The sequence below is a fragment of the Mobula hypostoma genome, chromosome 9, assembly GCF_963921235.1.
Source record: "Mobula hypostoma chromosome 9, sMobHyp1.1, whole genome shotgun sequence".
NCBI lineage: Eukaryota > Metazoa > Chordata > Chondrichthyes > Myliobatiformes > Myliobatidae > Mobula > Mobula hypostoma.
The window spans coordinates 31,621,841-31,646,767 of NC_086105.1; the positions used below are offsets into that span (position 1 = coordinate 31,621,841).

At 41.0% G+C, this 24,927-nt stretch overlaps 2 protein-coding genes across 7 annotated transcripts in view; one reads left to right on the top strand and one right to left on the bottom strand.

Annotated features, from left to right (window-relative positions):
• Positions 1 to 1,138: 1,138 nt before the first annotated feature.
• The window catches only part of LOC134351611 (uncharacterized), a 34,702-nt gene continuing 10,913 nt past the window's right edge, over positions 1,139 to 24,927 (top strand). For 2 of the 6 annotated variants that reach the window (XM_063057989.1, XM_063057994.1), the window contains exons 1-4: positions 16,169 to 16,631; positions 17,097 to 17,269; positions 18,044 to 18,262; positions 22,072 to 22,434. In XM_063057989.1, the coding sequence (XP_062914059.1) occupies positions 17,234 to 17,269; positions 18,044 to 18,262; positions 22,072 to 22,434 (618 nt within the window). In that variant the 5' untranslated portion in view covers positions 16,169 to 16,631; positions 17,097 to 17,233. Of the gene's footprint in view, positions 1,229 to 11,688; positions 12,121 to 16,168; positions 16,632 to 17,096; positions 17,270 to 18,043; positions 18,263 to 22,071; positions 22,435 to 24,927 lie in introns of those variants that run through there. The other 4 variants (XM_063057992.1, XM_063057990.1, XM_063057993.1 and 1 more) reach the window with 4 other exon arrangements.
• Positions 3,696 to 11,666, bottom strand: ndufb2 (NADH:ubiquinone oxidoreductase subunit B2). Its single transcript, XM_063057995.1, has 4 exons — positions 11,513 to 11,666; positions 7,584 to 7,728; positions 5,777 to 5,874; positions 3,696 to 3,952 (listed from the first exon to the last, which is right to left on the bottom strand). The coding sequence occupies exons 1-3, from the start codon at positions 11,602 to 11,604 to the stop codon at positions 5,800 to 5,802; spliced, it is 312 nt and encodes a 103-aa protein (XP_062914065.1). The 5' UTR covers positions 11,605 to 11,666; the 3' UTR covers positions 3,696 to 3,952; positions 5,777 to 5,799.

A 24,927-nucleotide genomic window follows, 5' to 3' on the forward strand; every position in this document is an offset into this window, starting at 1 on the left:
ACTATCCTGATTGCGCCCTCTCTCATAACACCTCCTGTAAGAAAACCATTACATTTTCTTAATTTGTTTAGCAGTGATTTTTGTTTTACACTTGTGCTTCCAAAATGTTGTCTTTTCTTGGTAACTGGTTTCCCCACTATCTTTGTTGACAAAACTTTTCAGCTGTGTTTCCATTTCATTTCTCAGAACTCTGCTCTCACTGCTTTCCATATGATTTTCTTTGTCCTATCTTTCACCCCCATCAGTCTCCACATTTCAATGGTTATGCCCTGTAATTTCTACTACTGGGCAAATCAACCCCTCCCATGTCATCATTCAGAAAGGAACTTTTGCTCAATCTTTCACCTCAACTAACAAACATTCCCTTCTCGTGATACCACAGCAGATAGGAAGTCTCTCCTTTTACTTCCCCTTCTGGAAGCAGTAAATTACACAATATTTTGATAGATTAAGTAAATAAGCAAAATCTTCAAAGGGTTTTGGCCATTCAAAAATGAACTATTCAGTTTACAGCTTAAAAATTTAACTTTGTATATTCTAATATGTTGAAAATCTAAATATGAGATTTCAATGATTAAAGTATCTAATATAGCTACAAAAATATGATAGGATACTGCACAGCAAGAAAACCACATTAAGGAGAGGTTATGCCATGGGCATGTTACTTAAAAATCTAATTAGCTTAAATATGATGAACAGCTCTTAACATTACATCTGGAAGGCTTTGGAAGGAGTGTAATGTAGAGTAGAACTGCTGTGATCTGGACAGGTTATTCCAATATACTTGCAATACTGGCATCCATCTGTCCCAGACATGTCCTGTACACGAACAGTAGGGCAGGTCCATTCCTAATTACCTGTCTACACTGATGGAGATAACCAAAGTTGCTATGCCATTTATTCACCAAAACATGCTCACTGAAGCTCAGTTTGAATACTTCCAGATGCACTATTCAAGTTCTTACTACAACTTTGGACCAAATAGCAGAATTCCAGAGGCAGGGGCAATTGTATTTATTTTTCACTCATTCATTTTGCAGGATCTGAGCATCACCAACAAGACCAGATTAATTGCCCATCTGTGAGATATCTCACAAAGGAGATGATGGGCGTTCTTGAACTGCAGTCCTGGTAAAGGACTCCCACAGTCCTGATGGGTAGGGAGTTCCAGGATTTAGAGCCAGTGAGGAAAGAGCGGATTGTGTACAAATTGGAAGGGATTGTGCAGGTAAGTGAAGCCCTTGTTCTTAGTAGAGGGTACAAACTTGGGTAATTCTGGCAGAGGTGAGTTATTGCATTGCATTTTGTAAATGGAACTAATTCCAGACACTGTATTCTGATGGAGGAAGGAATGCACGTTGAGAAAATCTGATGGTTGCCATTTAAATTAACGACAAGGGCAGAGGAATTACTTTGAATTAATTTAAAAGAGGGATTAGACAAATTAGTAAACACGAGGAAACCTGCAGATGCTGAAAATCCAAGCAACACACACAAAAAATGCTGGTGAACGCAGCAGCCCAGGCAGCATTTATAGGAAGAGGTACAGTTGACGTTTCAGGCCTGACCTTTCGTCGCATTTTTTGTGTGTGTTGCTTAGACAAATTAGTATCTTATTCATTAGTGTTTAAAAAAGTCAAGATGTGACTGATAGAAGTTTTGATCGTTTGAAATGGAAACAGAGCAGGACTTAAGTGCTGAAGACCTGGATTATCAGTTTTATTGTATTGCAGTGTAGACTCAGTGGCCACTTTCTTAGGTACACCAGCTCATTGATGCAATTATCTAAAGAGCCAATCATATGGCAGCAATTCCATGCATGAAAGCATGAAGAAAATGGTAGAGGTTCATTTGATGAAAAAGGACCTAGTGGTTTCCCAGCGTATATGACAAATAAACTCTTCTTGGGCTTATCTGTACCCAGCTTAAAGCCCAAGAAGAGTTTATTCAGGTTCATTTGTTGTTCAGACCAAAAATCAGAATGGGGAAGAAATGTGATCAAGTGACTTTGATTGTTGATGCCCAAATGGGCCAGTATGAGTATCTTAGAAACTGCTGGGATTTTCTCCACAAGTTAACAGTCTTGCGAGTTTACAATGGTGCAAAAAAAAAAATCCATTAAGTCTGTGGGAGAAAGTGCCTTGTTAATGAGATGTCAGAGGAGAATGGCCAGACTGGTTGAAGCTGACAGGGAAGTCAGTATAACCCCACATTACAATAGTGGTGTGCAGAAGAGCATCTCTGAACACACAACAGGACAAACCTTGGAGTGGATGTACTTCAGCAACAGAAAACTACGAACATACTCAGTAACCACTTTACTAGGTACAGGAGGTACCGACTATGGATAAGGTTTAAAATAAAGCTGTTCAAGCATGACAGCGTTTTAAAGGCCATGTAAGGAATGGTGGGGATAGAGCTCCCTTGCACTTCATTGCGAATGGACCACCCAATCAAAAGGCACAAACTGTTGTGTTCTGGGAGAATCAAGAGCAATTGGTCAATCATTGGCTCTTCAAACCTATATGCCAAGTCTCAGAAAGTTTTGGTTGCCAAGTGCAGAGAATTATTTGCAACACTGCTGTTCTTCTAGACCAGGGGTAGGCAACCTTAAGTACAAATGATTTTCTAGCACGCGTTATTCATTAATTTGAGGCCAAACATAACTAGATTTATTTAAATGGATAATTCCCATATTTCAAGTTTTTTATGGCATTTATCTGGCCCACTGTCCGCTCATTAATATGCGATCCGGCCCACAGAGACAAAAAGGTTGCCGACCCCTGTTCTAGACTCATGCCTCACCTGGGCAATTTTCTTTCTCTGGAACCAGTAAATATGTTAATGAGTCTATATGCCTCCAAGACTTTACCCATAGCATACAATCTGCCATGACTTTAGCTCTTGCTGGGTCATTTGAAATCGTTTTTTTTTTTAAAAACTTTTTAATTTTAGTACTGTGTACATGGAATAAATTCTTTCCCAGTTTAAAAAATTCAGTTTACTGAATTTTATTCAATACACATCCCTACTGAAGAGATGGTTTCTGATTTTCATATTTAGTTATTCCTGAAATTTGGAAGTGGATGTGGTTAAATTTGTCCTATTACATTTCATTACACAATTAACAAGAAATTAATTGCATGATTATAATCTGTGTACATACATCTACTGATGCTTCTGGACACACCTTCAGTGATGTTCCTGGAATCATCGGCTGTTTCGGGTCTTTCAACATCATACAACCTCCTCTAGGTGACCCAGCCAGTGCTGATCAGTCCCCAGCTTGTGTCCAGATGGCTAGCTACTTATGACTCCATGGCTCCTCTCTTTTGAGCCACAGCCATCTTGAGGCCCTCTCTGCTGCATTGGTGATACTGTGTATGGCTCTCCTCTTCCTCGATGCCCAAGTTGCTGAAGGCTCTAACTAAGGAACAGGCTGCGAATCCCCTACAACCAACCTCCACTGGGAGACACCTCGCTCTCCATCCAGCCTGCTGATAGTTGCGGACCGGTACTACGTACTTGGAGAGCTTCCTTTCAAAGGTCTCTTCCAAGCTATCTTCCCATGGGACTGTCAGCTCCAGCAGCACCACTTGCTTAATTAATTGCATGATTATAATCTTAGTAAATGGTTCAAAGTTTGTAAAGCAAGAGCACAGCTCTGGTGGTTTATGAGATGAAAGAGTTCCTAGTTAACTTACAAGAGCAGTTATTTTATTATGAAATCAATACTTGCACTGAAGCAAATGATTTCATTCTTATTCATGTACAAGAAATAATAATTTTCCATTTCATCAACTAAACAAAAGGATCTTGTAATCTTAAAAAGAGTAGAGAATACCAAGTTTTAGTACTGTACAGGTAATACATTTATTCCAATTTAATTTACAATAAAGGTGATTTCTTCAAGTGTCAGATGAATTCCTCCAGAAACTCCGTGAAGAAAACACTGAAAGAAAAACAAAAACATAATTTCCAAGCTTTTAGAGTGCAAATGTTTACAAGTAAAAGCCACCTATAGCCTCTGCATTTAATGGGAAAAAGTAATATTGAGGGAGCATAGAACATAGAAAGTCTTGAGATTTGTTCCCAGAACCGTGCAGCTACACATTCTTAAATCAAGGCAGAGTTAGAAACGCAAACATGAGGAATTCTGCAGATGCTGGAAATTCAAGCAACACCCATCAAAGTTGCTGGTGAACGCAGCAGGCCAGGCAGCATCTCCAGGAAGAGGTACAGTCGACGTTTCAGGCCAAGACCCTTCGTCAGGACTAACTGAAGGAAGAGTTAGTAAGAGATTTGAAAGTGGGAGGGGGAGGGGGAGATCCAAAATGATAGAAGACAGGAGGGGGAGGGATGGAGCGAAGAGCTGGACAGTTGATTGGCAAAAGGGATATGAGAGGATCATGGGACAGGAGGCCCAGGGAAAAGGAAAAGGGGGAGGGGGGAAAAAAAACCCAGAGGATGGGCAAGGGGTATAGTCAGAGGGAGAAAAAGGAGAGAGAGAGAGAAAGAATGTGTGTATATAAATAAATAACGGATGGGGTACGAGGGGGAGGTGGGGCATTAGCAGAAGTTAGAGAAGTCAATGTTCATGCCGTCAGGTTGAAGGCTACCCAGACGGAATACAAGGTGTTAATCCTCCAACCTGAGTGTGGCTTCATCTTTACAGTAGAGGAGGCCGTGGATAGACATATCAGAATGGGAATGGGACGTGGAATTAAAATATGTGGCCACTGGGAGATCCTGCTTTCTCTGGCGGATGGAGCGTAGGTGTTCAGCGAAACGATCTCCCAGTCTGCGTCGGGTCTCACCAATATATAGAAGGCCACATCGGGAGCACTGGACGCAGTATATCACCCCAGCACTCACAGGTGAAATGTCGCCTCACCTGGAAGGACTGTTTGGGGCCCTGAATGGTGGTAAGGGAGGAAGTGTAAGGGCATGTGTAGCACTTGTTCCGCTTACAAGGATAAGTGCCAGGAGGGACAGAGTTAGAAACGCTACACATTTTACAGGTGATGATCTACGAATGAAAATTTAGACTGCTGTGTATTTGCATCTTGTTGGAATGAGAGTTAATTTGGTTGTTGTGAGAATTAAATCAAATTTTATGGTGATGCTCGCCAATCAAATTTTCCCAGCAGTCAGCATTTTGGTCCATACATGAAAAATATTCACAAGGGAGGTGGTACTGATGACCGGCTTGCTCCCTTGAAATCAATCTGTGTACCATTTTAATGTTTATTTTTAAAAAATAGCTTAAAACTGTATGCAGGTAATAGCTGTGTATGTAAATAGAAAATTAGGTGCAAGACCAATCAAGATTATATCCACATGGGCGGGGGGGGGGGGGGAAGGTGCAGAAATCACAGAAGTATATCACACTGTTTAATTAAACAATATAATAAGAAAAAGGCATGATTCAAATTAAACATGGACATTTCCACATTGGACCAATATGTATGTCATAACAGGACACTGGAAATTCCATACGAGTACGCTGGGCAGCAAGGGACTAATAATTTACTTTGATTTTTGTGATTTGGCCAAAGGAGGAAGCAAGCACAATTTAGATTCAAGATACTTTTACTGGGGGCGGGGGGGAGTAGGCACTATTAACAATTCTATGTGGGAGATTTATTTAAAAAGTCTGGAAATATTACTCAGGGAAGGATGTAGGTTTAAATAAAATCAACTTGTTTACTCACAATAAAAGCCATTAATAATCCTTCAACACTGCAAGCACAAACTATCAATGCATTGAACCTACCTTTTTAAAAAAAGACATTTAAGTCATTCCTCATCAATTGGAGGAATGCCCAACTCCTCATCAGTCCACTCAGAGGGATCAGGATAAGGAAAGTGACCCTATAATACAACAATACCAGACTTTAATTGTGGATAGTGGAGGCGATTTCTTGAAGCAACTTCTATTTAAATCAACATGTAATACATCAAGTACAGAAGCTTACTTTTTATGAAATCTTGTTTAATTCTGCCAAAATTTAGCCATCATCAGCAAATCACATTTTAATAACCTGCCTTTATGTACTGTGGTTCCAAATTAAACTACTATAATAGGTTTTTACAACAAATGCCTCTTGCAGTAACATTAGTCAGCCCATTGTTTTAAACTTTCTTTGGGCAACAATCTATGTCATTAGTCAAAGTTAAGTTTTACCTTGACTTTATATACTTGTGTACTTGTTTAATAGCCTGCACTATACTGATAACACTTTGTTGTTCCCCTAAAAGGTAGGCCAGAGCAATGTTTGTGCACAATTACAATTAGATTCACAGCTGCTCCAATATTAAATCTTCTTTGTCTAAAGTAATATGTAGTCATGGGCCACCCTAGCCTTTAGATTAAAGCAGAACAATTGCGCAAAGGTAACATTAATAACATTCAAGTCAACTAAAGGAAGCAAATGAAGTCAATGGGAACTATGTGAGTAGGAAGGGTTGGATTGATCTTGGAGTAGGTTAAAAGGTTGCAAACATCATGGGCCAAAGAGCCTGTATTGTGCTGTGTTCTTCTACTGAATGTTTTATTAACTTTCAATGACAACCCAATGATGTAACAAATACTGGCAATAACAGATACGATTTTGGTTTACTGAATTTAGTCACCCCCAACCATCACATTTACCCAATGCCACTGATCTTCAGTTAAAAATAAACCAAATTTCTCATCCTTTCGATTTTTTTTTCTGTCTCTTAAACATCATCCAGTTCCAATACGCCAAGAACTTGGATTCCTATTCTGGCCCTTTACAAGAAGCCAATTTTTTTAAAACACTCAACCAATGGCATTGTTCCTAAACTCCTCACCCAAAGGGTACTTTGATGACCTAGCTGCTGGCCACCTGTTCTTGTGGGGCACAATGTAAAATTTTATCCAGTACTGGGCTTTCGTGGGATGGCCTCTGTGCCAAAGGCAGTTAATAAATGCAATGTCTTGGGCTTTTCTCAATACAGAAAACAGCTAGAAAGACTGCCCTGAAATGCAAAAGCAATGTTAATGAATGTTGCATTTTTTCTTATTTTACAGCCCTAAAAAAAATACATTAAAACATAACATTTATTCAATGATCTTTGAATATCTTTCTCCAAGTAGCTAATTCTTCCATTTATTTGAATGGAAATACTGTGCTTTGGGCAGCTCCCTAACCTGATAACTCAATGTTCTCAAAAATCTGTGCTGTCACATTTGACTCCACGGGAAGTTCAATACTGCAGCACAGGGGTACTGGGTTCCCTAGGTTCAGTCCCACACTGGCTCTGGAAGACTAGACTTCCACCAGAAAAAGCTTGAAAGATTTGAAGCTTAAGCTAGCTGCAATTTACTTTATATTTCAACAAAATGATAGAAACTACACCACTAAATCAGAAGCACAGTATGAAATAAACTGAGTCTGAAGATTGCTTGGATACCTAAAAAAACCCATCTGCAAGCAGTCAGTGAGGATAAAGAATGCATTAAGGCACACAATTCTGCACTCTCCCTCCACTATGCGAAGTGAAAATGATCAATTACTACATGAATGTGGAATATTAAAGGTTGATGAAGTACTCACAATGACTGCATCAGTATCATGCCACAGATGCCATAATATCCAGAACCACATGAAACCACTGAGAAACTCGGACTGGAACACTTGCTTTTTGGTCAACTCTGGATATTGTCGATATTGAGGCTCAATGTGGACCCCACCACCAGCTCTGGAAAAGGCAACAGGGTTGGGAGAGTAATTTATGCTAGAATATACAGACATGCATATCATACACCAACGCAAGAAATTGGAGCAGAACACATCACTCCATTCTTCAATAAAAGCACAGAAGAATATCTTCATCCTTAACCCCACAACTTTGTTGGTGCCCAACAATCTATCAAACCCACCCTTTTAATATACCTGAAACAAAAAGATTTTCAACCTATGAAAGCAAAAGAAAACAGTTCAGGCTGTGTTTTGCAACTTAGCTAAAATTACCATTTATAATATGAAATGTAACATGATCATATAAGATCTATTATTATGGTTTCAGCGTTCCATCTCAAGACAATCTCATGAAAAACTTCATTCTAGGCTTAATCATACTCTAAGTCGACCTTCACTTATCCAACTACCCGTAAACCGGTTCCTTCGATAATCCAGTATTGATTATGCTTCATGTGATCCTTCTGTAATTCGGCATTTTCACTAATCTGGCACTCCTCAGGTCCCAATGGTGCCAGATTAGTGAAGGTCGACCTGTATTTGCACCTATGATAGGGGTGTATTATGGGAGGGGTAGCACCTCTGGTGAAGGGGCCTGTTATGTCCACCCTGGGACAGCTCACTCACCTTTGGTCTCCACCAAACGTTCAGCTGTCACCTACGGATCCAAGTAACTGTTTGCATGTGACAGTGGCCACGTCCTGGTACATGGCTTCGACAGATAGTCTAAACAAGGAGAGGGTAGCCAGCAAGCCTAACACTTTGGTGAGACAGGGCCATGCCTGTCCTAACATTGTAAAAGTATTCAGTCCCCAACCCCTTGTTCATAAAAATGAGTATTAGAAGCAGAGATTTTGATCAATTTAAATGAGAATTTTTATTTGTGAATCATATGCTCCTTTTTTCACAGTAGAATCCATAGAACAAGGGAAAATGTAAAGCATGAAAAACTAAAAATTCAAAAGCAAGTATCAGCAGTTTAAAAAAAAGTATTCATCCCCCTTTGCTCAGTACTTAGTTGAACCACTTCTTGTGGCTATTACAGCCAGTATTCTTTTTGGTTAAGTCTCTATTAGCTTTGAACAACGTGATGGAGCAAGATTTGTCCATCCTCCTTGCAAAACTGCTATGCCAAGCTAGTAGGGGAAAGGCAGCATACAGCAATCTTGAGGTCTTGCCAAAGATATTCGAACGCATTAAGGTCAGGGCTCTAATTGGGTCACTGAAAGACATCACTTTTCTTCACTTGAACCCACTCCATGGTTGCTCTGGCAGTGTGTTTTGGGTTGTTGTCCTACTGAAAGATGAGCCTCCTCCCTCATTTAAGCTTTCTGGCAGAGGCTAGCAGGTTTTTAATCCAGGATCTCTGTATTTAGCAGCATTTATCTACCCATCAATTTCCAGTCCCTGCTGTCTCCATCATACTTTACAGAAGGAATGGTGTTACCTGGCTGATGCGCAGTTTTGGACTTACGCCACACGTACTGCTCAGCGTTGAGGCCAAAAAGTTCCACTTTAGTCTCATCCAACCACAACGATCTTGTTCTATATCTTTACAGTATCTTCTAAGTGATGCTTTGCAAAGTCTTTATGGGCAAGGATGCACACCTTTTTTTTTTAAAGCCAGGGTTTCTTCCTTGCCACTCTTCCATTAATACTCTTCTTGTGGCAGGCCTTAGAGATTGCAGAGCCAAAAACTTCATCTCCAGTTGCAGCCACTAACTTCTGTAGCTCATTCAGGGTTAGCATCACACTAGCCTCTCTTACAAGTGGAATTCTTCTCCAGTGACTAAGTTCAGAGCGGTGGCCTTATCTAGGCAGTGTGGCTGTCATTTCGTATTTTTCCACATTTTTATGATGGACTGCACTGAGCTCAGGAGGTATGTTCAAATGGTCTTGTATTGTTTCCCAGATTTGTGCTTCTCTAATTTGCATTTTCCTGACTGTCTTGAATGCCCTTGTCTTTATTTTGGTTTGGTCTGTTGAAAATCTACCATACTGTTGGACTCTACAGGGAGAAGGGGTATTTATTGTTATGAATTCATTGAAAACAGGTGATCCTCCAATTTTCTACATCAACAAATTCAGTGAGTTGTACCCATGGAAAGTTAGCATAGTAATTACAAAGGGGATAAATAATTTTGCAGCCTCACAATTTTGGATTTTTTTCTTTTGATTTGACATGATACGCAACATTTTGTAGATTAGCTCAAAACTACTACTACAATTTTAAATTTAGAAAATGGGATTAGTAAATTGTGAAGCAACGCACATAATGCTGGAGAAACTCAGTAGATCAGGCTGCATCTATGGAAAAGAGTAAACAGTTGACATTTCAGGACCCACCAGCATTTTGAGTGTTTTGCTTTGGACTTCCAGCATCTGCAGACCTTCACGTGTTAGTAAAATGTGAACATAATTGTGGGGGCTATTTTTTCAAGGCACTGTAGCTTCAACAAACTGGCGGATGAGATCTACAGTGAAATCCAATGGCCAGGAAGGCAGTCCTACAACGCTCCGTGGAGAGTGAAGGGCATGACATGGCACAGAAGTTGTTATGATCATCCACTGCAACCAAGGAAGACCCCAGTTGTGATGACTACTCGTACCACTAGACGTAGACCTCCAAGGTCGAGAGTGGAACTGCCCCAGCGCAACCACTTATCCACTTTAAAAATCTCTCCCACAGGTTTCCTGTCATCGTCAGATACAATGAATAACCACCATCCCATTATAACCTTTTTAAAATTAAAAAGACAAATTTAACTGTCTCTTTGTAAAACAGTTTATTCTTTGCCCTTCTGCTTCAGAAAACAATCTTCAATGTATACATTTATTTCTTTCCTCCTTTATCTTTGACCATTAGATACAGGTTTCAGATGCCTCAGGGTTTTATTCTAATTTCTTTATTAATACACTACTAGCACTATATTTGATGTTAGGAAGCCAACATTTTTCCTCCAGTAGCCGTTTGTTATTTCCTGCCTTAACATATACTGATTATGCATCCTGATTTTCTGTTTAAAAAGGTATTTGGACAAGTTCATAAGACACAGGAATAGTATCAGCCATTCAGCCCATGAAGTTTGCTCTGCCATTCAATCATGTCCGATTTATCTTCCTTCTCAACCCCATCCTCCTGATAAAAAAGGTTTAGAAAGATATGGGCCAAATGGGACTAGTTCAAGGTCAGGATGGACGAGTTGAACCAAAGGACCCATTTCCTATGACCCCCAGATCATACCCATTTATATATAGTTGCACTTGGAAAAAAACAGAAATTGTGGCAATCAGCTATAGCACTCTTAAATTTCACTTTTCCCCCGATGTGACTTTGATTATTAATGCCGCCTTATTAAACTGTTCCTAACAGCTTTTGATTTTACCTTTCTCTACAGACATAAAGTCCACCCTGACATAACACATTTTCACTTATTAGTTTAAAATTCCTTAGCGCATCACGGCTATATTATCTGCTAGTACACTACTCTCCGTCGTAACAAAGAGTATTCCATCCCAAATTTCACCAACACCTGGTTGAAACGTCTTATCATTTCATTTTTCAGCTAAACATTTGGATCTCCAGCTTCTATATCTTCGAGACAATTGCAAGCATTTCAAGGTGTAATTGAGAGGTGAAATCTGGATCTCACACAGAAGGTTATGATCTCGGGTATGCAACTCCATGTCCCTCTCTTCTTTTTCCGACCTTCAGCCATCTCTCACCTATCCTTCCGCTGCCGCCTGCACAGCATCAAAGCTGTAGTGATCTCCCCAACACTCACCTTCTGACGGGAAGAACCCCTCTGCTCCCGCCAGCCTGCAGTAGCCAGGCCCCCCGCCGCAGCGCTGCCCCGACCCCTCTGCACCAGGACATAATGTCCGCCGTCTCCAGCCCACTGCCGCACCTCCCAGCAAGCCGCAGCCTTATTGGACAGCACGCAAGTAAAGCTTATTTCCATTGGATAAACTCAAGATGCCGCAATTGTGCTTCAAGCGTTGTTTTGGCGGAGAGAGAACTTTCACCTTCTAAATCAACACTTTCCGGCAAGTGTACATTTGCTCCGCAAACACTTGGAAAAAAGTGATTTAATGTGGATTGGAAAAGGAGAAATACATTTCCCCCGTTGGTGCTGTTGCTTTGAACCAATGCCACCCTACCAATGAACATGATATCGCCCGCAGAAATTGCCCAGTTCGGGCTCAATTCTTTGGTCTTACTGACGTTGAGTGTGAGTTGTTGATGTGACACCACCAGATCCAATGCAAGATCAGGACTGAGATCGACGAGTTCTCATGGAAAAGAATGCTCAGTTCAGCGTCGAGTTTGTGCTGGGCCTCTACATCCCCAGAACAAAGTGAGAACTGGCCTTGGAAAGAGCCCATGTCCAATGTAAGATTCATTACTAACAGTCTACAATACAGACTGCCCCTGAATTATGAATTTCTGATTTATGGACATCAATTATTAACATATGCTCATTCCCATGAACAGAATTAGTCCACACCCCTCTAGTTTTAGTAATTATTTTTGTTCTATTCTTATGATAATGATGATGTCATTCATTGAAATATTGAGAGATGAGCTTTATTTGTCACATGTACATGGGAAGATACAGTGAAATATGTCATGCAAATTACAGTCTGAGGATGTGGCATAGGGCAGCCTGCAAGTGTTGTCATGTTTCTGATGCCAATGCAGCATGTCCACAGCTTAGTAACCCGTACCTTTTTGGAAAATGGGAGGAAACCCATTCAGTAATGGGGAGAATGTGCAAACTCCTTACAGACAGTGGCAGGAATTCAGCCTGGATTGCTGACACTGTAAAGCATGGCACTAACTGCTATGCTACTGTGCCGCTGCATGGTATATTGTTAACATATTAAGTGAGGTTTTTTTTAACTGATAGTTAAAATTGTTGTAAGGGTGTATGTAAAGATAGAATCCAGTTGCTATTGGGGATAGCCTACGGACCCATAACAGTCCAAAGCAAACTAAAACAGGGTGGAACTCTTAACAAGAACACTATTCAATGTAAAAGATATAAAGGTGCACAAGATTCCTAACTGCATCTTGAAAAGCTCCTTGAAGCAGTATTTACTAGCCCAAAAACAGTAGGGGAAATCCTGGATTTAGTGTTAAGGAATGAATCAGAATCAAATTTATTATCACTGACATATGACATGAAATTTGTTGTTATGCACCAGCAGTACAGTGCAATACTTAAACAAAATTACTTTAAATCACAATAAGAAATATAAAAATAAATAAAATAGTGCAAATAGGGAGCAAACTAGTTCATGGATTCATGGACTGTTCAGAAATCCGATGGCAGAAGGGAAACACACACAAAATGCTGGTGGAACGCAGCAGGCCAGGCAGCATCCATAGGAAGAGGTACAGTCGACGTTTCGGGCCGAGACCCTTCGTCAGGACTAACTGAAGGAAGAGATAGTAAGAGATTTGAAAGTGGGAGGGGGAGGGGGAGAGGGAGATCTGAAATGATAGGGGGAGGGATGGAGCCAAGAGCTGAAAAGTTGATTGGCAAAAGGGCCAAATTGAGAGGCTTGAAAACAAATCCTGAGGCCAACTGGAGTAAGTTGGCGGCGGAGACACGTTCCAAGGAAGGATATATGGCAGTAGTAGCGAGTCTGGGTCAAAATGTGGTCGAAAAGTTGAAGGGACGAAGAAATTATAGATGGGGAGCAGTCAGAGAGGGTTTCACTAAACTCCCGTCGAAGAGAAGATTTAAACTTCTTCAGTGTAGGCATCACTGGAAGAGGCTCCGCAGTAGTGAATTTAAAAATGCAAACACGAGGAAATCGCAGATACTGGAAACTCAAGCAACACTCACAAAATGCTGGTGGAATGCAGCAGGCGAGGCAGCAGTCCTGACGAAGGGTCTCAGCCCGAAACGTCGACTGTACCTCTTCCTATAGATGCTGCCTGGCCTGTTAGTGAAACCTTCTCTGACTGCTCCCCACCTGTAATTTCTTTGGCCCTTCAGCTTTTTGACCACATTTTGACCCAGACTCACTACTACAGCCATATATCCTTCCTTGGAACGTGTCTCCGCCGCCAACTTACTCCAGTTGGCTTCAGGATTCGTTTTCGAGCCTCTCAATTTGGCCCTTTTACCAATCAACTTTCCAGCTCTTGGCTCCATTCATTCCCCTCCTGTCTTCTCCTATCATTTTGGATCTCCCCCTCCCCCTCCCACTGTCAAATCTCTTACTATCTCTTCTTTCAGTTAGTCCTGACGAAGGGTCTCGGCCCAAAACATCGACGTACCTCTTCCTATAGATGCTGCCTGGCCTGTTGCACTCCACCAGCATTTTGTGTGTGTTGCTTGAATTTCCAGCATCTGCAGATTTCCTCCTGTTGGCAGAAGGGAAAAACTGTTCTTAAAATGTTGAGTGTGCATCCTCAAGCTCCTGTACCTCCTCCCTGGTGGTAGTAATGAGAAGAGGGTATATCATGGATGGTGATGGTCCTTCATGATAGATGCTGCCATCTTGAGGCATCACCTTTTCAGATGTCCTCAATGTTGGGGAAGTTGGTGCACATGATGGTGCAGGCTGAGTCTACAGCACTATGAAACTTCTTACGATCCTATGCATTGGTGCCAGTCATTGGTAGAATGCTCTCTGCGGTACATCTGTAGAAACTTGCTAGAGTCCTTGGTGACATAACAAATCTCAAAGTCCTTGTGTCCTTGATTTTTTTTGCTTATTTATTCTTTTTTTTTTGTATTTGCAGTTTGTCTTTTGCACATTGGTTGTTTGCCAGCTTCTGTTGTGTGAGGTTTCTCATTGATTCCGTTGCTTCTTTGTATTTTCCATGAAGCCTGCAGGAAAATGAATCTCAGAGTTGTATATAGTGACATATGTGTACTTTGATAGTAAATTTACTTTGAACTTTCAACTTTGAGGTGTGTCTTTTGTAATTGCATCAACATGTTGGGCTCTGGATTGACCCTCTGAGATGCCAATTCCTAGGAACTTGAAATTACTCACCCTTTCCACTATTAACTCCTCAATGAAGCTGGCTAGTTGGAAGGAATATCTAAAGACAATACTTCAACAAGGTGATAACTGTTCATTTGAATTTGGCAGGTTCATTGAACTCATTTGGCAGAAAAAGCAGTATCACCCTGTGGTCACCCATATAAATTCTACTTCCCATTCCTATTCTGACATGTCAGTCCATGGCTTCCTCCACTATTGCGAAGAGGCCACATTCAGGTTGGAGGAGCAACACCTTATATTCTGTCCGGGTAGCCTCCAATCTGATGACATGAAAATCAATTTCTCAAATTTCTGGTAATTTCTCCCCCCTCTTTTCCATTCACATTCACCTCATCTCCTTACCTGCCCATCACCTCCCTCTGGTGCTCCTCCCCCTTCCCTTTCTTCCATAGCCTTCTGTCCTCTAACAGATTCCCCCTTCTCCAGCCCTTCAGCAATTGACTTCCCAGCCCTTTACTTCACCCCTTCCGGTTTCACCTACCACCTTGTACCTCTTCCTCCCCTCTCCCCACCTTCTTACCCTGGCCTCAGTTTTTTTTTTCTCCAGTCCTGTTGAAACGTCTTGGCCTGAACCATCGACTGTTTATTCTTTTCATAGATGCTGCCTGGCCTGCTGAGTTCCTCCAGCACTTTGTGTGTTTTGCTACTATTGTAAAGGGTCAGACTATTAAGTGCATGGAACCTGATGTGACTCCTTTTTCAAATAGGAAATCATGGATGTGCAAAGGAGGATTAAGACTGAGGTTTCAGTTATTTTCTCCAATTGCTGTACACAGCCTTGCCCGTGGGCAGTCTGAGCATGTAAGGAAGTGCACGTGCATCTATTTAGTGACCAGCTTCTGTCCCTGCCTGTGCACCACCTTGCTCTGAAAGTTAAAGATAATAAGTCTCTCATTAATACGTTTTGGCTGATGTGAATGCGTGTGTCAGCTGTGAAATACATGTCTAAAGCATGCAGATTTGCTAACTGAGTGATGGGCGGGGTCAATCACTAAAAGTTATGGATAAATGCTGGTTGATAGAGATTGTCTTGTGTGAATGCTGTGCCTGCATAACATTCAATGAAGTAAGATCCTAACGTCACACTGTTGAAATCATGAGATATGTTAACAGTTTCATTCATTTTTTTTGATTCAGTCACTGAAAACAGCGTTTTGATTTAAATAAAACTTCCCACCTCCGTTGGTGTTGCCAGTACAGATAGCAGGCTGAATATCTAGTTGCAGAATCATAAAATACGGGTAGAAAAAAATAACTTGAATCTACTTCTGTAATGAGAGACTGGCATACTCTTTGTTTATGTTTGTGGTCTCCCAGGTAACAAGAGAAACACAGTTGTGGTCTCCCAGGTAACAAGAGAAACACAGACTCACTAGACAGTCTTGAACATAGAAACCACGAGAGACAGAAGGGCACAGATACACAGAGATTCTGAGATTAATATCTAGAAATCAAAGTGGAGATAAAAATATGGAATTACAAACAACAGTAGACAACCTCAAAATAAGTTGGGAAATTATTGACAGACAAATACTCAAGGTATTTTGAAATAGCTGTGCGCAATAATTGTAAGATGTTTGTGACGAGAAATGTATGAATAGTACAAGGATTAATAAATAATACATATGGAAAGTTTTAGATGCCGTTAGGAACAAATGTGCTAAAGAAATGAACAATGAAGGCGGCAAAGAGGAGATACAGTATATCTGCAGAGTGGTGGATTGAGAGAAATTCCAATGTAACAAGAGATAAGGCCTAGTATAAGCTTTAGAGGTATTGATGAGCTAAGTATTTCTACAAGCTAATACTTCTAATGGAGTTTGAGTTGGACATATAGCTACAAGCAGAAAAGTGGATTGAGAAGATATATGAAAGGTAAGAAGTAATCAGATATTAATAGGCAGAAATATTATTTTAACCTGTTGTGTATCCTTCTTTGATGTAGAATTTTATTCAATGTCTCTAATGGGGAGGTTTTATATATATTAATGAAGGAAGAATTTGTATTCTTTATTTTATAATGTATATAAAATATTCCTTGCATAATTTACTTGAAGCTTGCTTCTGCCCAACAGATGCAGGTTATAAATGCTGGTCATTCTTTATCCAAGTCAACAAGTTACAGCAGTACTTGAAATAAAGCTGCCTCAAAACAACCTTTACTGAATGCTTTTATCTATTGCAGATGCAGGCTTATTCTCTGGAGTATAAATACCGGCAACTTCAAAATAAATTGTGTAGCAACTTAAATTCTTGCTGGATGGCTCTTTTTCTGAGATCTCTACGGTGATATACTGTATATGCCTTTACCATCATTAACATCCATTTTTCTTATTTCAGAAGATGTGAATCTTACTGAGCAGTGAGAAGTTCCGGCGACATGGCCATTCTTAATATTAGGGTGTGGATTGTATGTGTCAGTTAGCTAAAAGACCATAGTGGTGATGTGCAGCTGAATCCAGTCTTCTCCAAATCTTATGATTATACAGCAGCAGTCTTTGGACATGGATCAGGTTTGTGAATGCTAGCTAACATTTCTCTTTCTCAGCCTAGATCGTTAAAGTCTTTTGCTGTACCTTAAACAGGGTCAACTGATCCAACCTATTGTAGGATTTGGCTAGATTGCTTTACGTAACACCACACTAAACAGTGCCCTGGCCAAGTGACTCATGAATGTAGTCATGTATCCATGACTTTTACAGCTCTCCTTTTCAGTCAGCCTCTTGGGTGTGAGGATGACTCATGTATTTTGATGTGGGTTGCTTTTTAAATAGCAGCTGCCAGTTGGGCTTGACAGAATGGGGCTGTGGTACGATGGCAGGAGGTCCAAAATGACTGAAGACTAAGCTCTCCTACACAGACTTGGCACACATGCACACGTACATAAACTCAAACATAAATACCTATCGTGTAGGCAAGAAACACCTGTGTCCTTTATCATCATTCATTAAGGTAAAACTCATTGTCACGTTATTCGTATCCTTGAAGTTTAGCTGGAGAAAAAGAAATGTAAACAAGATTGTAGAATGTGATATTGTGTAAAATTATTGTTCGCTGAGTCAGTTTGGATATACCAGATATGTATTGATCTGGTACCTTAAATTATTCTGGAGGATATAGATTGGTGTTACAATACTTTGGAAGCATAATTTTCCCATTGGACAGAACATATTAGAGATGAATGTTCCTTCAGAAGTCAAGCTAGGGCTATGTTGATTTCTGGGATCTAGGTACGTAAGAGGAAGCTGAACTGGTGGTATAAATTTCATTCTATGTTTTCATTTCAGAGAATTGTTATGCCGGTCCAATCATCTTTATTCTGTACAGGGAGTTCTACGATTCTGCTTAGAGGTATCAAAGAAAAGAATATAACCTTTGTTCTGGACACATCTATGAGCATGCAAACTATGCTGGACGCAATGAAGTACCACTTGATTGAGATTTTGTTTGCACGGGCCTATGCAATGACTGATTGCAAATTCAACATCATTGCATTTTCTGGCAAGGTCAGTTCTTTACTGACACTTTTGTACTCTAGCTCAATTCTAAGTTGCCCCAATGTTGTTTAAAATTTACATTCTTAAGTACTTGTCATTAAGGTCCAGAGGCTTTTCTACTTGGATTGCAGATTTATAAGTAGTCATATCAAATTATAAGTAGTGCATAGTTCCCTGAAGGTGGAATCTCATGTGGATAGGGTGGTGAAGAAAGCTTTTGGTATGCTGGCCTTTATAAATCAGAGCATTGAGTATAGGAGTTGGGATGTAATGTTGAAATTGTACAAAGCACTGGTGAGGCCAAATTTGGAGTATTGCGTACAGTTTTGGTCACCAAATTATAGGAAAGATGTCAACAAAATTGAGAGAGTACAGAGAAGGTTTACTGGAATGTTACCTGGGTTTCATCACCTAAGTTACAGAGAAAGGTTGAACAATTTGGGTCTTTATTCTTTGGAACATAGAAGGTTGAGGGGACTTGATAGAGGTATTTAAAATTATGAGAGGGATAGATAGAGTTGACATGGATAGGCTTTTTCCATTGAGAGTGGGGGGGGATTCAAACAAGGGGACATAAGTTGAGAGTTAAAGGGCAAAAGTTTCGGGGTAACATGAGGGGGAACTTCTTTACTCAGAGAGTGGTGGCTGTGTGGAACGAGCTTCCAGCAGAAGTGGTTGAGGCAGGTTCAATGTTGTCATTTAAAGTTAAACTGGACAGCTATATGGACAGGAAAGGAAAGGAGGGTTATGGGCTGAGTGCAGGTCGGTGGGACTAGGTGAGAGTAAGAGTTCGGCACGGACTAGAAGGGCCAAGATGGCCTGTTTCCGTGCTGTAATTGTTATATGGTTATATGGTTATAACCTTTCCACTGTACCTTTTCACTTCCACTCTCACTGGCTTTTTCTGCCACTTCATCTTCCATAGCATTTTGTTTTTATCTTTAAATGAAAACATTTTTCTAAATGAATGTTCAAATGATCAAAATTCTTGAGAGACAAATATTTCAGCTTTTAGAAGAAGCATTACCACTATCCTACTCCAGAACTGGTCCTAATTTCCCAAGAGTTTTAGCTGTCTCATCCAGCATTGTTTCTCTGGCCAAGCATTTACTTACTTAGCCATTGCTACAGAATATAATCATGACATCACCATTGTTAATTTATTTCCTAATTGATTAAACTTTCTTCAAAGTCTCCAGTTTTATTTCATCTTTTGTCATAGGTTTTGATCTTTAGCATAGCTCAAGGTTACCATAGGTCTAGGATATCATTTATGACATACAGTACTGTGCAATAGTCTTATGCACATACATTTGTATATATAGCTAGGGTGCCTAAGACTTTTGCACAGTTATATATTTGTTGATATGGAGTGGAGAGCGAATTTGTAAATCTGGTGGGAGCAAAAGATATTGGGAATAGCAAGGGTGGAATGCCATGAAGGGGTGTGGGATAGGTGGCAGATGAGTTGCAGGGGTGGGGTGGGGGAAGGAGAGGTGGTGCGGGTTTAGACACACCCAGCCCTGAGACACCAGGCAAGGCTATTTAATCCCAAACAATTAGTTTATGATCATTACAGAATATTTCTCTGGTGCTTCCCACTTCCTCCTCTTTCCCTTCCCCTTTTCCCAACCATGAATCCCCTCTCCCTGTCGCCTTCCCACACAATCCACAGTAGAGACCCATATCAGAATCAGGTTTATCATCACTCACATATGCCAAGAAATGTGTTTTTTTGCTGCAGAAGTATAGTGAAATACATAAAATTACTATAGTACTGTGCAAAAGTTGTAGGCATTCCTGCAATATATATGTGCCGAGGACTTTTGCACAATATTGTACATATCTGTAACCCTTGATTGCCCTGAGAGAATATTGACCTTGCCTTCTGACTGTGGGATTCTGCTGTTTTAGCACTTCATCAATACAATAACCATTCAATCACGTGTGATGAAAATGCCATGCATGCCTTGGCCAGCATTCTCAGGTGCTCGCTAGCCAAGCCAACACTCACTAAAAAACCACAGGAATTCCTTAAAGTAAGATGTAACACCTTTGCTCTGGACACAGGTTAAAGTTGCGGCTACTACTGGGCATCATCCTTGGTCCTTGAGTAACCATTATTTCCTTGTGCTGACAACTTTGCCGGATGAGCTGCTCAGAATCAGAATCAGGTTTATTGTCACTGGCATGGGGCATGTTGACACAGCTCCAGCAACCTGGCTTTGATCCTGACCTCCAGTGCTCTCCAGGTGAACTTACTCTCCCTGTGACCGTGTTTGCATATTTCCTCTGGGTGCTCTGGTTTGCTCCCACACCCCAAAACTGTATGGACTGAGAGGTTAGTTGGCCCCTGTAAAATGCCCCTAGTATAGTCATAGTCATACTTTATTGATCCCGGGGGAAATTGGTTTTCATTACAGTTGCACCATAAATAATAAGTAGTAATAGAACCATAAATAGTTAAATAGTAGTATGTAAATTATGCCAGTGAATTATGAAATAAGTCCAGGACCAGCCTATTAGCTCAGGGTGTCTGACTCTCCAAGGGAGGAGTTGTAAAGTTTGATGGCCACAGGCAGGAATGACTTCCTATGACGCTCTGTGTTGCATCTTGGTGGAATGAGTCTCTGGCTGAATGTACTCCTGTGCCCACCCAGTACATTATGTAGTGGATGGGAGACATCGTCCAAGATGGCATGCAACTTAGACAGCATCCTGTTTTCAGACACCACTGTGAGAGAGTCCAGTTCCATCCCCACAACATCACTGGCCTTACGGATGAGTTTGTTGATTCTGTTGGTGTCTGCTACCCTCAGCCTGCTGCCCCAGCACACAACAGCAAACATGATAGCACTGGCCACCACAGACTCGTAGAACATCCTCAACATCGTCCAGCAGATGCTAAAGGACCTCAGTCTCCTCAGGAAATAGAGACGGCTCTGACCCTTCTTGTAGACAGCCTCAGTGTTCTTTGACCAGTCCAGTTTATTGTCAATTTGTATCCCCAGGTATTTGTAATCCTCCACCATGTCCACACTGACCCCCTGGATGGAAACAGTATGTAGTGAGTAGTAGAGTCTAGGGGTAAGTTGATGGGAGTTCGTGAGAATGAAATAGATATGACAAAATTAGAGCAAAAGTAGGTGCTTGATATGGACTCAGTAGACTAAAGGATCTGTTTCTGTGCTCTAAACCTCTATCACTTTAAGGCCCTTGTACCTGAACTTCACGCTTCCTATTGCTCTATTAATATGCTCTCCAGCTTGTTGGTAACAAACAATTTTATTTAAGAACAATTTCCTGTGACCCTCCTTGGCAGTGTTTTGAGGACATAGAGCATGTACTGCACTGAACTTGGGGTTTAAATTGAGATGTATCTAGTTTGTAGGTCAAGGGTGCTCACAATTCAACCTAAAATAATTTTCTGAGAAAGCATTAGATTATTGGGGTAGTAAAGAAAGAGGTGCTAATTGAGCAGCGGGTACTTTTCTGCGGTTGTTATTAATGTACCGTATGTTGATTAGGAGAGGGACCTAACCATGCATCATTACCGTGCCTAGAAGGGTCAGACCACCTTCACTGCTGCCTCTCCAAAATATGGGTAAATCCCTGTGAAACCACACAAACTAGTTTGTTGAGTTAAGTGCGTCTTTCACTTATTCCACAGCAGTTACCTGCATCCTCATATAATCCCACACAATAGGTTGTGCCCATCAGATACAAAACATCTATTGTACCCCGAGCTCAACATTTATGGTTTCTTGCAATCCTGATGAGTCACTAATTGCGTATTCATTTGTCTACTTTTTCCCTAGGTTAAAAAATATTGTGACAATTTGATTGATTGTACACTTCAAAAGGTAGAGAAAACTATCCCGTGGATCAGATCTCTGGAATGTAGAACTGGTAGAAACATGCAGCATGCGTTAGCTGTTGCTTTAGATGATCCCAGCACTGATGCTGTTTACCTGATGACTGATGGAAAACTTGACATCAACCCTCACAAAATCTACACTGTATTGAGATGCACAGCAAAAGGACAACCGGTACACACTCTTTGCACAATGGAAAAGTGCAGCACGATAGAGGTTAACCAACTCTTGGAACAGATAGCATGGCTGACAGGTGCTTCATTTCAAGCTGCAATGGTCTGCAAACAACATGGAACAGTAGAACAAGTGGGTTTCAATAAATTTACATTACAACATCAGCTATTTGTACTTACAGATTCTTCCAGGTTTGAGATTTCAAGGCGCATTTTTAACAGTCTGCAGCAGATCAGTCCAACAATAATTGCTTTATGATAGGGAGTATGATTGAAAAAGTGTTAACAAGCATAAATTTAGAAATTAGATTGAATGGAGCTCTATAACACACGATTGAAATGTACTAATTGTGAGGTGAAATTCTATGATCTATCATTAAGGTCATTTCACATCACTCTGTGAAGTTTACCAGAAACTCTCTCGCAGAAGTTTTACTTTGCATTGTTAACTTGCAGTTTTCAGTGTATTACCCAAGAAATTACACCATGTTATCTTAGGATCACTGATTTTTGGACACTCACCATAGCTAGATTTTCATTATGCTGCAGCTGACTGGGACGTATCCTTTACACCCCATTCTCCACCACAGTATCAAACCCACCTCCTATTCATGCCAGCCTCCCAACTCTAGCTATCTCTTGAAGCTTGACAACTGGAATTGGGAATTGTGAATTTATTATTGTTGGTTGTACTGAGATGCCTATTGTTCATACAAACCAAACCAATTACACAGTGCTTTGAGGCAGAACGAGGTGAAACAATAACAGAATGCTGAATAAAATATAACAGCCATTGAGAAAGCACAGTGCAGGTAAATACTACGGTACAAGATTATAATGAAGTAAATTGCGATGCAAAAGTCCATCTTATTATACTGGGGAAACATTCCAGTATTATAATAGCTGCATCCTCCTTCCCCACCACCTCTCCCTGCCAAAGCTACACAAACCCACTGATATCACATCCTCCTCTTCCCACCTAACCAATTAAGCCACTTTATAAGCTTGATCATCCCTGGATACTCTGATCTCTATCTTAAACACAGACCCAACTGCAGTCCATTGAAGCTGACCTCTCCTTCACCCACACCTTCAGCCCCAAGCACCCTCTGGTTCTGGCAGCACCTTTACTTGAACCTTCTGAAGTTTTCAGTAGAAAGCCCACACCAGCCTAGAAAGCCCACACCAGCCATGCAGCACAACCATTTAGGAGCACTGAATTCATAGGTCTGTAGAATTACTTGCCATCGTCCTTCTTTTCGAATTATCAAACGTCTTACTTGAATAAATATCTTTATTCAATACTTCCCTTCAAATTGTAATTAAGTTCTAGAAATTCTCACTCCTCTGACAACTGCTTTTGAAAAATAAAAAGTCTTCTCATTTGCAACATATAAGTAAATACTTTTCCCCTTGATTCTCCTACCACCCATCTATATTCGGGATTATGTGCAAAAGAGGAAATCAAAACACCTGGAGGAGACTCACAGTCACAGAGCAAACTTGGAGATCTCACACAGATAGCATCAGAAGTCAAGATTGAAAACAAATATATTCATGTAGTTTATTAAATATTAAGCTGCATTACTACCATTGTCTCATCAAAATCTACTATTCGGAGAACTACACTTCATGGACGCTACAGCTGTGCCAAGCATCTTTGCAGAACCTATAGTTTATATTCCTACTTATCAGAAGTACTCAGTCACTTGACTGAATCTGACCTGGCAGGTAACAAAGCAAAACTAAATTAAGCAAATATATCTTTATAATGAAATCATCCCCACAGTCACCAGAGTCCAGACTGCTTAGACATGGCTCTCAGCAGGCACTGCATGCTGTCCTAAAACACATTGTGCTTTAATACTGTTTTATGATTGGTGGGTTGGGGTTCTGGGTGGGTGATATGTTAGTTTTTGTGTGAGGAGGGGTTGGGGGTCTGGGGTCTGGGGTTTGATGTTCCAGTGGTCGTTTTCCGGGTGGGCGATCTGTTAGTTTTTGTGTGAGTCAGGGGGTTGGGGGTCTGGGGTTCAATGTTTCAGCAGCCATTTTCCAAATGGGTGATCTGTTAGTTTTTGTGTGAGTGAGGGGGTTGGGGGTCTGGGGTCTGGGGTTTGATGTTCCAGTGGTCGTTTTCCGGGTGGGCGATCTGTTAGTTTTTGTGTGAGTGAGGGGGTTGGGGGTCTGGGGTTTGATGTTCCAGTGGTCGTTTTCCGGGTGGGCGATCTGTTAGTTTTTGTGTGAGTGAGGGGGTTGGGGGTCTGGGGTTTGATGTTCCAGTGGTCGTTTTCCGGGTGGGCGATCTGTTAGTTTTTGTGTGAGTGACGGGGTTGGGGGTCTGGGGTTCAATGTTCCAGCGGCCGTTTTCCAAATGGGCGATCTGTTAGTTTTTGTGTGAGTGACGGGGTTGGGGGTCTGGGGTTTGATGTTCCAGTGGTCGTTTTCCGGGTGGGCGATCTGTTAGTTTTTGTGTGAGTGACGGGGTTGGGGGTCTGGGGTTCAATATTCCAGCGGCCGTTTTCCAAATGGGCGATCTGTTAATTTTTGTGTGAGTGAGGGGGTTGGGGGTCTGGGGTTTGATGTTCCAGTGGTCGTTTTCCAGGTGGGCGATCTGTTAGTTTTTCTG

Bases quoted from the DNA above. Each gene is read 5' to 3' on its own strand.
- ndufb2 (XM_063057995.1), bottom strand. From the start codon at position 11,604: ATGTCCTGGTGCAGAGGGGTCGGGGCAGCGCTGCGGCGGGGGGCCTGG. The intron at 7,729-11,512 runs GTGAGTGTTGGG...TGCCTTTTCCAG, and splicing joins GGGGTTCTTCCCGTCAGAAG to AGCTGGTGGTGGGGTCCACA. The intron at 5,875-7,583 runs GTGAGTACTTCA...GTTGTATTATAG, and splicing joins ATGATACTGATGCAGTCATT to GGTCACTTTCCTTATCCTGA.